The sequence below is a fragment of the Platalea leucorodia genome (genome assembly GCF_965183815.1).
Source record: "Platalea leucorodia genome assembly, chromosome: Z".
Taxonomy (NCBI): Eukaryota; Metazoa; Chordata; class Aves; order Pelecaniformes; family Threskiornithidae; genus Platalea; species Platalea leucorodia.
In genome coordinates this window covers 10527668-10541900 of record NC_138858.1, presented here as the reverse complement: position 1 = coordinate 10541900, position 14233 = coordinate 10527668, and the positions used below count along the sequence as shown (strand labels likewise).

The window sequence follows — 14233 nt, the reverse complement described above, 5'->3', positions numbered from 1 at the left end:
CGGGGGTGTGAGGCTCGCCGGGTACATGGGGACAGCAAGTGGGGTCTGCTCTGTGCTGGGTCCCAGCTAAGTGGCGGTGCTTGAAAACATGTCCACAGCTGTGTACAGCACAGGGAGGAGTGTTAATGGCAAAGTCCAAACCTCAGTGGGGCTACAGAAAAAGCCCAATTCGTTTCAAAGCAGATTTCAAGGAGGTGCCTATGGGTGACAGCAGAGCAGTGGATGCTGACCTATGAGATCCTGGCTGCGAGCATGTCCGTCCCTGCCCGAAATCATGGCTTTTATTAAAATAAGAAAAAAACAACAGGCAGGAAGGCAGAGCCCAAGGCTGGGGAGGACCGTGGTGAAAGGACAAGCTGACAGCAGCAGAGAACCTTCGGGCACATGGCCAGGCTGGCAGCCTCAGGAAAAAAACAACCTCCTCAATTGCAGCTCATCCGGAAACAGGCAGGAGCTGCCAGCCTGCAGATCCCTCGCATCGGGAGAGCCATAAAGGTGGTCTGTGCTGACACAAAATCCCAGAGGCTAAGTAGAGAAAAGCACAGATTTTTATTTATTTTCTTATTATTTTTTGCCAGCGGGGCTGGGTGGGTTTCAGCTCAGCGATCATCAAAGATTAAGGGCAATAAACTCCCCCCGCAAAAAACAGGCAGCCTGGGGTGAGTAGTGGGCTGGGGGAGAGTCTCATGTCACCAGGACCTCCAGCAAACAGCTCTGGCTCGGCACTGGGAGTGCAAAAAACCAATCAGGACCAAAGCTTAGCAAGGCAAACAAGATGTCCCTCTGGCAGCTCACAGCCCCGGCATGGCAGGAGGGTGCAGAGAGGCGGCCGCGGTGCCATGTCCTCGCAGGATGCCTCCGGCACCGGTTCCTTGTGGCTCCCTGTGTCTTGGCTGGCCAGGAGGGAAAGGCACTGGGGGAAAGACTGGAAAGGGATGGGGATTTGGGGGACAAATTTTTGCATCCAAATGCTACCAGGCAGCTCATATCATCCCCAGAGTTTGCAGAAAGTCTCAGTGATGCCATTTTTTTTCCCCCAGCCCGTGATGCAGGCGGGCAGCAGAGCCGTGTGTGTGCATACAGAGCATGCTGATTATAGGGGCAGAGGTGCGGTATAAGGGGGCTGGAGCCTGGCTCTCCCACCTCTCCCCAGCACTGTGGGCATCAGTTTTTCAGAAAGTTTTTCTTGCTTCAACAACAGCCAGAGGAGTTTTGCTGGGGCCCCCTGGGACCCTCTGGTTGCCCCAAGCCCAGCTGTCAGAGACCCCTTGGAGCTTCAAAGCAGCAACTGAAAGAGAAAGCATTCAGAAATACTTTCTCGTCCCCAGGGGACATACATCAGTGGAAACCACTATCCTGGAGTGGGAGAAAGCCCATGGTAAGGACACAGAGATGGTCTGTTAACCCTGAACACCGCTGTGAGACTGAGCATTGTTTTCCCTTTCACATCCCTAGATTGAAGGGGGGGGTTCCCTTCCCATTGCCACACCAGTGATAGCATTACTGCATCTTAAGCATCTTCAGGGGCATCTAGAAGATGTTCTGGCTCATCCCACTTGACACTGCTCTTGTGCCACTGTGGCCATGCAGGGTCCCTGTTGCACAATAGACCCATGATGGGTGATGGCGATCTGAGCCGGTTTTGGGACTGCTTCACCTGAGCACCAAACCAGATCTGGAGTGAGTGCAATGTTCTCCAGCCCCTGTTTACTTTTCTTTTTACAAATGAATCAGTCTCTCACTTTGGGAAGGGGCATTGCAGCCCGGAGACCCCAGGAGTCTCCTAAACTGCTTAGTCATGTCATCTTTAAACTTCTCTTTGCTGAAAAACAAGGAAGATTGGACCAAAAGTGGAGAGCATTTCACAGCCAGCCTGTCTACCCCAAGTCTGAGGGTGCTGCTGAGATGCTTTCTCCCAGGAGAAGACACCTCCATGGGTAGAAGGATGATGGCTCATGGACAAGGAAATCCATCAACACAGCTGGTGGCATGGGAGGACATTTTCCATGGGGAAACTGAGGCAGGAGGGCACTTGGGCTAGTTTGTTAATTGTCTGAGTTTTCTCAGGAGGATGACGGCCAAGTCCTCTCCTGGGACCTGATGGATTGCACCCTTTGGCTCTAAATGTCAACCCAAAACACACATGCATCCTATTAGGTCCTAACCCATGCATGACTTGCTGCTAGGTTTTAATCTTGACGGCCATGAGATTTTTACCACATGCTTACAGGCTTGGCTGAATCCACACCACAGACACAGTTCTTAATTACTTCCAGTAAAAGGGGGGGAATGGTTGCCACACCATTAGCAAGTGCTATAGCTTCTTTCTCCTTGCTCCAATAGCTCAAGCCATAGGAAATGCCAACTCCCCTTGCTCTGGCATCAGCACCCATCTGACATGCAGGCTGAAAATGGGGTGCCTTCCTCTTCAGGGTAATCACAGACTGTTTTTTGTAAAAAAAGAATTCTGGTGCAACTGCCTCCTTCACTAAGTAAATGAAATTATAAATATCTCAAAGGATCAGCTGTGAAACTGGGTAACAAAGGAGTCCATGTAATTTCCTTTGTAAACCAGAAGAATGCATGGCATTTCTTGCTGGGAAAAGATTACGAGCAGAGACTGTGTTTCTATACGTTGTATTTGTCATACTGCAATAACTAAGTCAGCCATCCAATGTATTTTAATAAGTAAGTAAGTTATTCTACAGCACTTGCTACACAAAACAGAGGTCACAGTGTTTTCTTTGAATTTCATACTGAAGTATTTCTACTTTAAAAACTATTAACATTCCCAGGTCATTAAAGTCATTGGTTCATTAATCCCTGAGACCATTGCAGTAGGTAATGGAGGAGCCTGTTAGGAAACCCAGAGGAAATAGGCGACTTCGTCCAGGTCAACAGGATAGTCCGTGAGCAGCACCGGCGTCTTCTCAAACAGCTCCCCCTTGTAGCTGCGCCACTTGCCCGCTGGCAGGTAGACATCGCGCTCCTGCTTGCCCATCTCCAGGACAGGGGCCACCATGAGGGTGTCCCCGATGAGGAACTGGGAGTCGATCCTGTGAGTGGCCTCGTCGCGGGGCGAGATCCACCAGATGGGACGGATGATGGGGTCGCCCGTGTCGGTCACCTCCCCGGCCAGCTCCAGCAGCAGCGGGGCCACCAGTGACTCGTGGAGCTCTGTGAACTTCTGCGCAATCTCTATCACCTCCTTGTCGTACAGCCAGGGTGGGATGGAGAACTGCATGGAGGGCATGAAGGCCGACAGCTCCAGCCACCGCACGTACAGCTCCCGGTCGGGGATCTCCACTGCCCCATCTGTCTTGTTGGGGAGGAAGTTTCCTCCAATCATATCTGGCAGTACAAATGGGTACCCCAGCATGCTGATGGTGAGCACTGTGGGGATGAGGGACTTGAGGCCAAGCTCATAGCCCCAGACAGAGTCACGGTCAATGATACGGAAGAAGCAGGAGATGTTCTGCGACTGGTAGCCCACCCGCACCTCGGCCAGCTCGTAGAAGGGGATGGCCATCTCCGTGTAGTGCCGTGACCAGATGCTGGGGTCCGAGAGCGGGCGGAAGGTGCTGAACTGCTTGGGCAAGTAGCTGGTCTCACCCGCGTCGAACTTGAAGGACGAGATGCCATATTTGTGTCGGAGCTGGCGCAGGTGGCTCTGGAACCAGTCCCGGGCCGCCGGGTTGGTGAAGTCCAGGACGGCCCCGATGCCGTTCCACCACTCCACCATGGCCGGCAGCCGCCCAGATGGCTCCTTGATGAACAGCTGACGCTCGATCCCCACCCCAAAATTGGAGGAATCTGTGTGTATGAAGGGATGAATCCACAGGGTGACCTTAAACCCATCTTCCCTCAGTTTTGCAAACATCTCCGTCACGTTGGGGAACTTGACAGGGTCAAAGTCAAAGTCCCCATAGGCTTGTGTGTACATGTCATCAATTTCAATATGGCTGCAGTTAAAATGGTACTTCTTAATGTTTCTTGCAAAATCCAGAACTTTGTCCTGGTTGATATCTTTTTTGTAGAGTGCCCAGGTGGACCAGATTGGGTATCGGAAGGCGTTCTCGGCGGGGATCTTGGAGGGCTTGTTGAAGTAGCGGCGCACCATGTACTTGTGGATGGAGGTGACGTCGGAGCCCACGCAGACCCGGTAGCTGAGCTCGGGGAAGGGCTGCTGCCCCGGCGGGGGCTTGTAGGGAGAGTCCTTGTAGCGGGCCTGGAAGAAGAGGGTGCGCTCGGTGGCGTTGAAGCCCAGGTGGAAGGGCACCGAGTCGTTGATCTTGATGGCCGCCGCCTTGGAGGAGAGCCAGTAGCGCTCGAGGATGCCGCCAAAGCTGTCGCGGAAAGAGTAGACGTCGCTCGTCACATAGGGCACGGGCTCCTGGTAGCCGGCCAGGCGGATGGGCCAGTGCTGGGTGCTCATCTCCGAGCCCCCGTACCAGTGGGCGTCCTCCCAGAACATGGTGTGCTCCACCGCCGGGCCGTCCGCCAGCTCCTCCCAGCGCACGCGGTAGCACATCACCGTGTCCTTGGGCTTCACCGTCTGGATGAAGAAGTTGAGCGGCCCCCCGCCCGACCGCGTGCAGCTCAAAATCTCGCCCTCCTTGGAGCACGACTCCAGGTCGAGGCTGCCCGAGCGGAAGGCCAGCCGGAAGACCACCTCCCCGTGCTGGTTCCTGATGACGAAGCCGTCCGCCCGCAGGTCCATCAGCTCCGTCTTGAGCCGCTCCGCCTTCCGCAGGGACACTGTGTAGTAGCACCAGGCCACCACTGCGGCAATGAACAGGATGAGGCCCAGCAAGATGGCTCCCAGCATGGGCCTCAGCTCCTTGGCGGGCTTCTGCTTCACCACCGTGATGTTTTCAGGCAAATGTGTTTCTTTGGTGTCCCCCTTTTGAGCATTTCCATGTTTTCCCATTCGGTGGGTAATCAGACTGTCCATGACTCCTTGGCAACGTCAACACTTGGTTAGAAACTTTGCTGCTGAATTTTTCTCCAGCTGGTGGACAGAAAATCCCAGATGCTGCGTGAAGGTCATCACAGTCTCCTTTCCAAAGCCTGGCCACTTACACCTGCAGTGTTACTGCATGAAACAGAGGGTTATAAACACCAAAAAACAATTAAATCTTGCTAACCGTCATAGCTCCTCACCTCCCATTTGCAGCCCGGCAGCCTTCCTGGCTCTGCGGCTCTGGCTTGCTTTGCTCTGTGCGGCGGCAGCCTGTTCACTGGCAGCTGGGCTGAGCTTTTTCGGAGCAGGGCTGTGCCAGTATTCCCATGACCCTCTCTTGGCTGCAGCCTCGCTGCGTCCCACAGAGCAAGGGCGAAGGGATGAAAGTCAGGCCAGAGCCTGGAGGAGAATGGGGCCAGGGAAAGGGGCTGGTACTTGTGCATACAAGCTGGACATCACAAGCTAATCTGTTTTTACATTAATTATATACCCTGCCAGATTTCCTTGCCTGTCCACAACTTCTCTGCATCAAATGCAGGCAGGCAAACGCTGCACTGAAGTGTCCAGCCTCTGCCTGCCGTTCCCCACCATGCCCGGGGATGCAGCCAGCGAGTGATGTTTTATCTCCCTGCACTTTGCTCCTTCCCTGAGCTGCATGGGGACGCGGGGATGAGGGGACGCACACGCTTTGTAGCCAGCGCTGCACTGCTCCAGGATGGCTGTGCAGAGCCCTTCAGCTGCCTGCTCTGCTGCCCGTCCTGGAGATGTCATCCCAGGACAGCCCCTCTTGGTGGGCAGAGGAAAAAGAGGATGTTTCCCTGCATCTGTGTCCCCATTTTTTATTCTAATTCAGTTTCTGTAACTCCCATGCTTATGCCAGGCAAGATGCTACAGTGCAGTGGGGGTGAAAGGCACAGAGTTTGGGGATGGGGGTGTTACACTGCAGTTGTTGCAAGACCAGGACTACATTAAAAACTTGTTTTGCTGAGAAGTGCACAAGAAGATGACACAGGTCCCAGCTGCATCAAGTGTCACCAAGCCAGCTGGTGCAGTGCAGCTCACAGCATCTGAAAGAGCATCCACCACGAAAAAAAATGACAGGCGGGGGAAACTGAGGCAGGTGGCTCGAGGCAATGCACTCTGTGCAACTGGGCTCCTGGCTTCCTTGGCCCCAGCCTGGGGTCTGTGTGGTCTGACAGGATGAAAATTTGCAGGAGTAGCCTGTATGGAGAGGAGGAAAATGAGCCAGCTTTTTCATCCAAGCTGTGGCCAGCAATACATGCCAGGCATATTTACCCGTGCTGCCATGACATCAGTATCTAAGTATACGGAGATGATAAGCTGCCCAGGGAGCCATTAAAAATACCAGAGGTCACCACGTTTGGGATCGATCGCAGCAGCCTCCCAGCCACCCGAATGAGCCGCTTGGTTAGTTTTTGTAATGCGCTCTCAGGGTGAGCAAGGCTTTGCTGTGAAAAAGAGCCAGACTGGATAAAAGCCTTCCCGGGTGAGCCCTGTCTGGGGTCAGGGGTGAGAGAAGGAAGGTCACTGCTGCCTCAGAGAGATGGTGATCCGTGACAGGGATGGTTTTGGGGAGCAGGTTGGGTTACACATGCCCTCGGGGCACTCTGCCAGCTCCAAAGTGCTCAGACCTGGCAGCCTCTCCTGGCTCCTGACACGGCTTTGCAGCTCCAGCTCAGGTGGTTTCCAGCAAAACCCTGGCATTTTTGCAAAACAACCTCTTTGCTTTGAAGATGTTTTTATGTGCTGGGTGAGTCCTTGGTTGCCGCTCTGGGAGCTTTCCTCCTCCTCTTCTTCCTTCCTCCTTTCCCCCTCCCAGCCAGCCCGGAGACAGGACTCTCCTTTAATATGAGCCCCACCATTTCCCAGGATGAAAAAACAAGGAAGGGAAAGGAAGAGGGAAACAAGTTTTTCAGGACTTCTGCTTTTTTATATTAAAAAAAAAAAAAAACACAGGGTCATCAGGACTCCAAAACCCCTACAAGAATAAAGGATGTGCGGGAAGTTTCCCAGCTTTCTATGCAGTGATTTCTCTCCCAGGCAACCACTTTAAATTCCTTGGTTTACTCCAGGGGCAGAAGATCAGTGGCAGAAAGACAGTATACAAGGGAGTCAGGGCTCCTGGGCCAAGCTGTCCTGTCCCCAGGGCCTTTTGGGTTTTCCTCCCTTCTATGATGTGGCAGGATGCTGTGTTGATACCCCAGCCCTGCCCCTCATGGAGGAGAGGTACAGCCTGGGAGATGTGGGTGGTCGGTGGGAAGAGCAGGTGCTGGCACATTTGGAGGCAGAGCAGGATGAAATTGGGGTTCCTGGGATAGATCCCAGCAGGATAAGGGACAGGATAAGGGAGTCTCTGAAGCTGCAAACTCCTGTCCTTCAAGGCTTATGTCTCATGAAAGTGTTAAACATCTGCTGGCCAAGTTGCCAGCCTGAGTGCTGCCTGGCAGTGATGAGAAGCAGTCTTGCCAAGGGGTGCACATTGGTGACCCAGAGCCCAGATCCAGCCTTTTCCTTGCTCTGTCCCTAGGGTTACGGCATCACAGCGTCCCTTCTCCAGGAATATTTAACCAGTCCTTGCAAAGCCTCTCTGCTCCGGTGAATACTTAAGTAACCCATGCAAAGTGCAACTGCTTCCAAGCAAGGATGGGTCGAATGCTCCCAGAGCACCCCAAAAGCCAGATGCCCCAGGGATGCAGGCACAGTTGTATTTTATTTGGGCTGGTTTATCACATGCTGATGTGCTATGGGTCTGGCCCCATCAGTCCCCCAGGCCTTCCTCTGAAAGGAGCTGGGATTCTTCACCCCAAGGATCTAAGCAGCCCTTAGCATGCACAGATTAAACATTGACATACCCAGCACTATGACATGCAGAAAATGAGCCAGGACTTTAGACCCTCTTAGAGTTAAACAGGAGCTAAGAAAGGGTTTCAAGCGATGAAACGCATGTCAGCCAGCTCGAAGGGCATCTATGCGCCTAAACCCCTTTGTACACCTACCCGCAGAGCCTCCTCCAGACCAAACCTGTCCCCAGCACCCCTCTTGGCACGTGGCACAAGTTTGTCAGGCCTCGGTCCAGGTCCCGGCTGTGTGACACCTGAATCCCCAGACTCTTGCCTTTCCAATGAGTTTATCTGCCTGCTCGTGCGGGGAGAGCATCACTCATCAAACAACCCATCAGGAAACAATTCTGTCTTTAAATAAAGGGATAGTTTTCTATATTAAGATTCCTTTTGTAACAGGTTAGCAAACACTTAGGAGTCACTATCAGGCACTCCTAGCAAGAGTATATGACATGTTCTAACAGAAAGCGCCATAGGTAGCTGTAAGTCATGGTCATAAACAAGCTATTGCCCTGTCAAACCCTGCAAGAACTGATTAATCATTTACTGAGCCCTATTAAACTGTTTCAAATGGGACCTTTTTAACAGAAAACACACCCAAAGAAGAAAGCAGTTCCCATCAGCTCTCATTTCCCATAGCAGCCTGGCACACGCAGGCGTTGTATGGGGGATTTATTGCTAAAAGGGGCCTGGGGGAGGTTTGCTCACCATTTTTTCTGTGTATATAGATGACGTGAGAAAAGAGATATCTGCTATCGCTGCAGCCAAGGAGGGGGAGCAAGGGAGAGCCAAGGTTATCGCATGAGCTGCCACAGATTAGCTACAAAGCCAACAAGGCTTAACACAAGGGGGAAGTGGCTGGGGGATGGATGCAGAGGGTGAGGTGACATTGCAGTCCGTGTGGTGCAGGTAGGGGCACTGACGTCCCTGGACGCGGCCGGAGTCCCTCCCGTGGAGCAGTACGTGATCCTGCTCCTCCTGAGAGCTGGAAAAAACTCAAAGCTCACTTGTGCCCCAAAGCAGGGCGGATATCAGCCACAGCACTGCATGCACCCCTCACCCCAGGTCTGGGCTTTGAGCAGTTCCTAATAGCTTCAGCAAGGGCAACAGTGATGGGTGGCCTCACCGCTGCGACCCTTGGCCCGTGGGGGTCTCTACCCAGGTCCTTGGACCGAAACAGCAGTTTTTTCTTATTAACCCCATATCAGCAGCAGACTCGGACCTGCCGGGAGGCTTGCGGCTATACCCTGCAGGGATGCACCAGCGGCATGGAGAGACCTGCACCAGCTCGCACCCACCAGACTGCTCTGAGCAGGCTTATTTCTGGCAACCGTAGTGATTTGGGGGTCTCTGCTCCGCTCCCCGTGGCTCCTGATGACTGGAGGGTTTTTAGCTCACCTCGGCATGAAGGTGGCTGCACAGACTCTGCTGGCTTGTGCCTGTACAAAGTGCTGCTGCAAAACCGGTAACCCTGTGCAAGCTTGACAGTGCTATAAGCCCTCTGGAGCCCTGCAAATCCAGATCTAGAGCAGAAATACTACCTGTGGGTTTTCCCAGTCCCTCACTACTGAGAACAAAGCAGAGTTTGCTGCACAGGTCTTTCAGTCCTAATTGCTGTAGGAGCAAGCAGTGGAAAGTCCCACTCCTGTCCTCTTACATGAACAAACTCTTCCTTCCCAAGCTGGCAGAAAAAAACCATGCAAAATCAACTTTTTCCCCATTTCAGGGCTTTCTGAGACTCCTGAGCCTGCACACAATATCCATGTGCTGCTCCAAGCTGCAAGTAGTGGCCACAGCATCCCGCTGCATGCTGAGCCACTCTGCCTGCATCCTTGGGAAGGAGCTCCATCTGCTGAGCCACTGGCCCAGGCTGAAACCCAGGGAGTGCTTCTGGGCTTGCCCCAGGGCTGCGGGGTGACTGGTCATCAGGCATCCCCCTGGGCAGCACCAAGCCCATCAGACCCTGTTGCATCAGGATCAGTGCTTGTGAGGAGCTCTAGGGAGTTTTTGAGGTGCTTTCGCCTGATGAAGAAGCAAACTGAGCGGAGACTGATAAGAAAAGTGCAGACAAGGGGAAAAAAGGTTGTCATGTGCCACAGTTGTAATCGTGTGAGCAGGCTGGGGGACAGTGGAAATATAGGAAAAGGGAGGAAAAAAGGGTGTTCTCATCTTAGGCTGCTCTGAATGAAGTCAGTGAGCTGGGCTCATGCCAGGTGAAGGAATAAGTCAGGAAGGGACCTGGGTCTGAGCTGGGCTTTCTCCCACTTAGACCCAAGCTCAGGTGGAGGCTCTGCTTGGAGAGTGAGCCCTTGGGAGCTGCTTGCAACAGCAGCGAGATAAAGAGGCTCATAGCTTGAAGGCTTTCACCTAAGAGAGGAACCACTCTCAGTTGCTGTTTTCTTGTGAGAATGAGCAAGAGACCTACCATAAGCTGCAGGTAGGTCCTTGAGGGATGCTACAAGCTCTGCATGGGTTAAGCTGACTGCCTGTCAGGGTGAGGGGTCCTGGGCAATTTATGCCATACCTGCCCCTGTGGGACTTCTCGCAGCACTGATGCACCCACAGTAGGAGATGAGGCTGAGGCATGCTGAGGGCATCTGCTCTGGGGTCCCCCCAGTCTCAGCCTGCTGCTCACATAGGAGCAGGGCTGCAAGGACCACATCTAAGCCAGGCATCTCTGGAGATGCTGCTTCATCCCAAACCAGCTCTACTTCCTGGTCATGGGAGATTTTTGGTATGTAAAAATCTCTTTTCCTTCTGCATCCCTTCTTGGAGATACAGGATCTTTACTGTGGTTATTTTCCCATACATTTGATGCCAAGTGCTTCTCTGTGACCAAAAGTTTCACTGCAGAGACAACCCATGATGGCCAGACCCCTCAGCTTGCCTCAGCGCTTATCCAGCTTTGACCAGGGCAATGAAAGCCCGTCTTCAAAGTGGATGTGGATGGAGGAATGAATAGCAACCAGAGGGATGCGATGGGGGTCTTACCACTGAAACTCAGCCTAGTCATAAGCAAGAGAGACTTCAGAAATTACCCAGCGTGAGTGAAGCTGATTCCTTTACAAGCACTTTGAACCAGGCACCCAGACGGAAAAACCTGCAAAAGGCCAGACAGCTGAAAAGAAAGCTAATGAGCATTTGCACCTCTGCTCAAAGGAGGTTGCCCACGGAGAGTGGATGATTTCATCCCTAAAATACTAAAAAAACAGAGAGCCCCCCAGAGCCCCAGCCCTCCTCACCTTGGGGACCGAGTTCGACCTGTCATCCCTGTCCTGGGGTGACACTGAGGGTACAGGATTGAGCTCAGATTTTAAGCCACTTGCTGATGTCCCCAGTGTCATAGAGAGTCTTGCTGGCCCCAAGGCTGGGATGAAAGCCTAACAGATGTCTGTGTTGTTCCTGAGCATCCCATGGGTTTTAGGCTAGTAAAATATTTGTCCCCACTTGCTCTCGCAGCTGCTGTGTGCCGGAAAGCAGTGCCAGTCCCACACCAGACAGGGCTACATTTGGGTGTCTGCTGGGTGATCCCTGTGTTTGAAGGTGTGGTGTGTGATACCATGTCCCATCAGTTGATGAAGTTTCACTTGATCATAACTTCACTCCTATTACATTCACTATGAGCTGCAAAATGACGAGGGAAAGCAATGCACCCATCAAACTGACGATGGAGCCAAGAACAAGGCTGCTCCATGGGACTCAGATTGGCAAGGACTAACTGACATGGAAGTTAACGTGACCAAGAGCCAGCAATTACAGGACTATCCTGCTCCACGTGGGAGAGACCACAGCTGGAAAGTCACTTGCTCTTTCCTGGGGACAGCCTGGGAAAAGCTGTGGAAATGATTTGGAGGAAGTATCCCTATGCATGAGGCTATCCCATGCCGCAAGCAAGCCAATGCGCCATGGAAGAATGGACTCTAAGGCTACAAAGCAATTTTATATGCAAATACTTTCTTGCATGTATACGAAATAAGGCCAAAGTGGTGTTCTGAAACACTAAAAGTCTCAGTGGCTGACATTCAGCTGATTCATTTTGGTCTGTGCTGACATGTTACTTTTAGACTGACCACTTCTCCAGGGCTTAAAAATATCGTTGGTTTCTGGGTTAGGGTCTCCTCAATCCGGTGCTAGTGGTGGGCTCAGTGGCGGCCTGAACGTCCTGCATTGCATTAAGGGATTGCCAAAGCCAGGAAAAAAGGATTTGCCTTTGGTGTTAAGTTGTATCTCCGGATGGAGCAGCTCTCCAGAGGGAGCAGACCGCTGGTCCGGTGCCCCAGGGCAGGGCAGTGGGCAGCAAGGAGAGCAACTGGGTTCTGTTCTGTGGCATCCCTCATCACCCTCGATGCCAGCCAGAGGTGACGGCACCAGACCCAGGGGACAGCTGAGCGCAGATGCTTCAGGACATCACACTGGAAGAGGAGCACCAGCACATGCCCACTAGAAGAAAAGTTGAAGACTTTTCCTTCCTTTCCTTAGGGCAAGGAAGTGAACGTGGCTTAACAGCAGATGGGAGAGGTTATTTAAGCAAGAAGATACCCTTCAAAAAGCTGGAATCACACCCTGGAAAACACTTGGATTTCCTAAAGGCTTTGCACAGAGTTTAAAAGGCCCCAGCAGGAACAGAGGAGATGCAAAATAAGATGGAAGTTCCTGGCAAGGTTAAATATCTGCAGAAAGAAGGGAAGCGGTGGGAATGAGGACATGATCGTTCTCCCCACAGAGGTGACAGGGACTTGCCCAGGGCAAAATCTGAGCTGCCTATCACACAGAGGCAGGACATCTGCCAAACACACTGGCACTGGGAAACCCTGAGCCAAAAATGGCAGGAAAAGGGTAGGGGATACACTTACTATTTTCTTAGTTTTCCCTCGGCATCCTCTGTGCGTTCCTGCTGGATTCAGACCTGGGGGTAGACCTGTAACCTGACTCTGCAAAGTCCTTTCCATGCTAAAACTGCAGCAAAGACCCCTGACAGTCCCCCGCCTGGCAGGAAGAGGATACCTTCCTGGCACATAGAGGGGAAGGCTTTCTGGGTGTTAAAAAGCAACTGTGATCCAGTGGGTTGGGAGAAATCTGGGATTCAGGAGCTCAGAGACAGCCTTCATGGCTTTGGGCAGTTCACAGCCTCTTTGTGCCTTAGTTTCCTGTGTGTGAAATGGATGGAAGGGCCAGGAGGAGAAACACAGGAGCTGTACCAGCTCCCAGGGTTGGAGAAATAGCAGGATCCATGGTAGAAAAGCACAGTGACCTTTTCAGGAGAATATTCGCTTTGATGCTCTCCATCCGACAGGGAGGCACCTCCGCCCTGAGCTCTTCCCTCTCCTCCTCCTCCTCCTCCTCCTGTGGGACAGATACGGTCGCTCGGTGAACGCGGTGGGGAGCATTTGCATTTTCAACCCCAGTCATGTGGAGGAGAGTTTAACATCTGTGCTTTTTTAAATTAAAAATGCCTGGTATTTAGTGTAACTTGACGCATTCCCATGGGGAAAAGAAACCAGTAATCCCAAAGAAACCAGTTCTGTGGTATTTTGAGCACAGTGTGATTGCCAGGCAGGAGCAACCTCACCAGGGCAAGAAGTTACCCCAACAGTCCCTTTTGTTTGGCTGTAGGATATCCCTCTCCATATCCACATCTGCCTGGGAAGAAGATGGTCTGGTTCAAAGCCAGATCCCCCCTCTGAGACGGGGAAAGCTGGGAGCCATCAGCCTGGGACTGAGCACAGAGGAAGCTGCACCTGCGCAAGGCTCTGACCTGAGCCCGTGCCCTTGCACGGATGCCGACACTGCGCTGTTTTAATTTGACAGCTTGGCCACTAAACGAAGCAGCTCCCAGCTCTTAAAGTGACTCCTGGTCTCATGGGCAGAGCTGGGAGATGTGACATTGGTGCCATCCAGGACTCGACCCCAAAAGTAAATATGAAGCCATCATTTTTATGTTTTTTTATGGAAAAGGGCTGGTCATATATCTGGGTGAGAATGACCCCAGCAAGCAGATGGGACAGACAAGTGCAGAGAAGATGTGGCTGAACAGGAGCATCTTGCTAGCAAAATTATATCTCTGGCTTCCCCTGCTGCTGTTTCACCTGGCAGCCTTTGCTGCTGCTGTCCCTCAGGGAGGGATGAGTGGTTTTCCCACTGTGCAGAGCCCAAACTGATGCATGAAAATACAAACTCGACCCGAGTGACCCTCAGGGCGAGCATCATGGCAGACCCACAGCGGGACCCTGCTCCCTGGCCAGGAGCTCAGCTCCCCCCGCATCACCCTCCAGCTCTGGGACCCCCACAGCCTGTTTGTCAACTTTTGTCTCCGCTGTGACCTGTAACGGTGCTTAAACTCGTCTTGGCAGGGATATTTCTCCCTAAAGAGAAAACAATCCTGTGACGAAACGGACGAATGCAGCGTTTC

The 14233-nt window shown here is 52.6% G+C and overlaps 1 protein-coding gene across 1 annotated transcript; it reads right to left on the bottom strand.

The window, feature by feature from the left end:
- Positions 1-2857: 2857 nt before the first annotated feature.
- On the bottom strand, positions 2858-4954 carry LOC309602181 (myogenesis-regulating glycosidase-like; the record flags this gene model as incomplete). Its single annotated transcript, XM_082335568.1, has 1 exon — positions 2858-4954. The coding sequence occupies one exon, from the start codon at positions 4952-4954 to the stop codon at positions 2858-2860; it is 2097 nt and encodes a 698-aa protein (XP_082191694.1).
- Positions 4955-14233: the final 9279 nt, after the last annotated feature.